Consider the following 1659-nt stretch of genomic DNA (forward strand, 5'->3'; position numbering starts at 1 on the left):
GAATCTTCTCGCCGCCCTGAGAAAATTGGAAGTTTGAACCTGCGCAAATGAGTCTGAGCATATGACCGAGAGATCGTTGCTGGATGATCTACTGTAAGCGCCGAGAGATTTGCGACACGGTCGACACGAGCTTGTTCATCGTACAGGTGGCTTTGCACCTCAATGAAACTAGCTTCGATAGTATCAAACTGGTTGTCAGGGAAATATGGTTCTGTGGCGAGGTTATCCTTACCCACCAGTTCGAGGTGATTCGATTGAAACTTCTGAAAATAGTCATTCAGTAGCTGTATCTGACTACGTAGAAATCCGGAGGTAATTTTATCTCGCTCAGCAGCAAACACATTTCTTTTAACATTGACAATCGAAGTAACAAGTTAAGTAACAAAACATAATCCTACAATCCCCATTTTTTAAGCTCAAGAAGGAAGTCGAAATAGATTCGAAAGTCAAGGAAGAGAAGAACTAGCAATGTTCAATACCTTAGATACCGTAAATTGCTATAATTCGGGGAAACAGCTTGAAATCTCAAAAAATATTCAAGGGATGAAAGTCTCAATACTGAACAGTTTAATAAATATTAGTTTTCAAGATATCTTGTAAGAAGTTGATGTCAATTAGTATGGACTGCCGCTAGAAAAAATAACGTTTCAGTCTCAGCTATTTAATGTTATATTCATGCCCTACGCGGCGAATTCGACTATGCAAAGTTTTAAAAAAAGGCGCATGCGCCGATCGAATAGTATCGATACTTTTTAGATCGATGTTTGCACTCGGATCGGATCGATAGTATTTAAAGTACCGATTATCAAGAATCGATACTTTTTCTCAGGATCGCCCATCACTACTTGATAGATTATCTGAAATATTTTTAACTAATTTGTAGTACTTTAAACTTTATAAACTCACTGCAGTATTTTAGATTTTAATTTGTTTCGTAAATTGCAATGGCTGTATGCTATGTTTATAACGTGATACCAGCTGATAATAAGTTAAACTGGATACAAAAAAAATTGTCAGAGATACTAGGAGCTAGCGTTAATACTCTTATTGGCGAGTTTGAAACAGTGATCTTCGTGATATGGTAACGAAGAATGTGCAACCAGAATCTTTACAGACAGAAATTAATAGTATGCTTGACAGACTAAAATCTCTATTTAAAGACCTATATATCGAATATGTGCGACTAAAGCATTTTAGACTCACTGAAAATCTAATTGAACCATAATTGTATAAGCTCGGAGAACGAGATGAATTTCGTGAAGATACTGATGCTCAGATTGTTGAAAATGTTCCTGTGTATGCTCAGTTTATTCCACTTCGTCAAGTTCTAATTCAGTTCTTCGAATAACATGGCACGTATGATAAAATAATCAATTATATAAGCAAATTAAAAGCGGGTTCTGAAATTATCTCCCATTTCATGCAAGCTGAGCTATGGAAAAAGCAATCTGCTTCAGCTGGAGATAAAGTCAGACTTCCTTTATTTGGATATTTTGACGAATACGATAACAAAAATTTGGTAGGTATACTCGCGCCGGGATTGGGAAAGGTGTATGCATATATGTATATACAGTCTGTCAAGTTAAAGCGTGGGTGGCTTTACTCGCAGTCGGTAAGGTGTATCGACATGATTTTGGTGTCAAAATATTAAGAAGAGCT

The 1659-nt window shown here is 36.6% G+C and overlaps 1 protein-coding gene across 1 annotated transcript in view; it reads left to right on the top strand.

Annotated features, from left to right (window-relative positions):
* Positions 1–205: 205 nt before the first annotated feature.
* LOC117179471 (histone H2A.J-like) overlaps positions 206–1659 on the top strand; it is a 24700-nt gene continuing 23246 nt past the window's right edge. Inside the window, exon 1 of the mRNA XM_033371326.1 lies at positions 206–312. Within this exon, the coding sequence (XP_033227217.1) occupies positions 206–312 (107 nt within the window). The remainder of the gene's footprint in view (positions 313–1659) is intronic.

The sequence above is a fragment of the Belonocnema kinseyi genome, chromosome 1 (assembly GCF_010883055.1).
Source record: "Belonocnema kinseyi isolate 2016_QV_RU_SX_M_011 chromosome 1, B_treatae_v1, whole genome shotgun sequence".
Lineage (NCBI taxonomy): Eukaryota > Metazoa > Arthropoda > Insecta > Hymenoptera > Cynipidae > Belonocnema > Belonocnema kinseyi.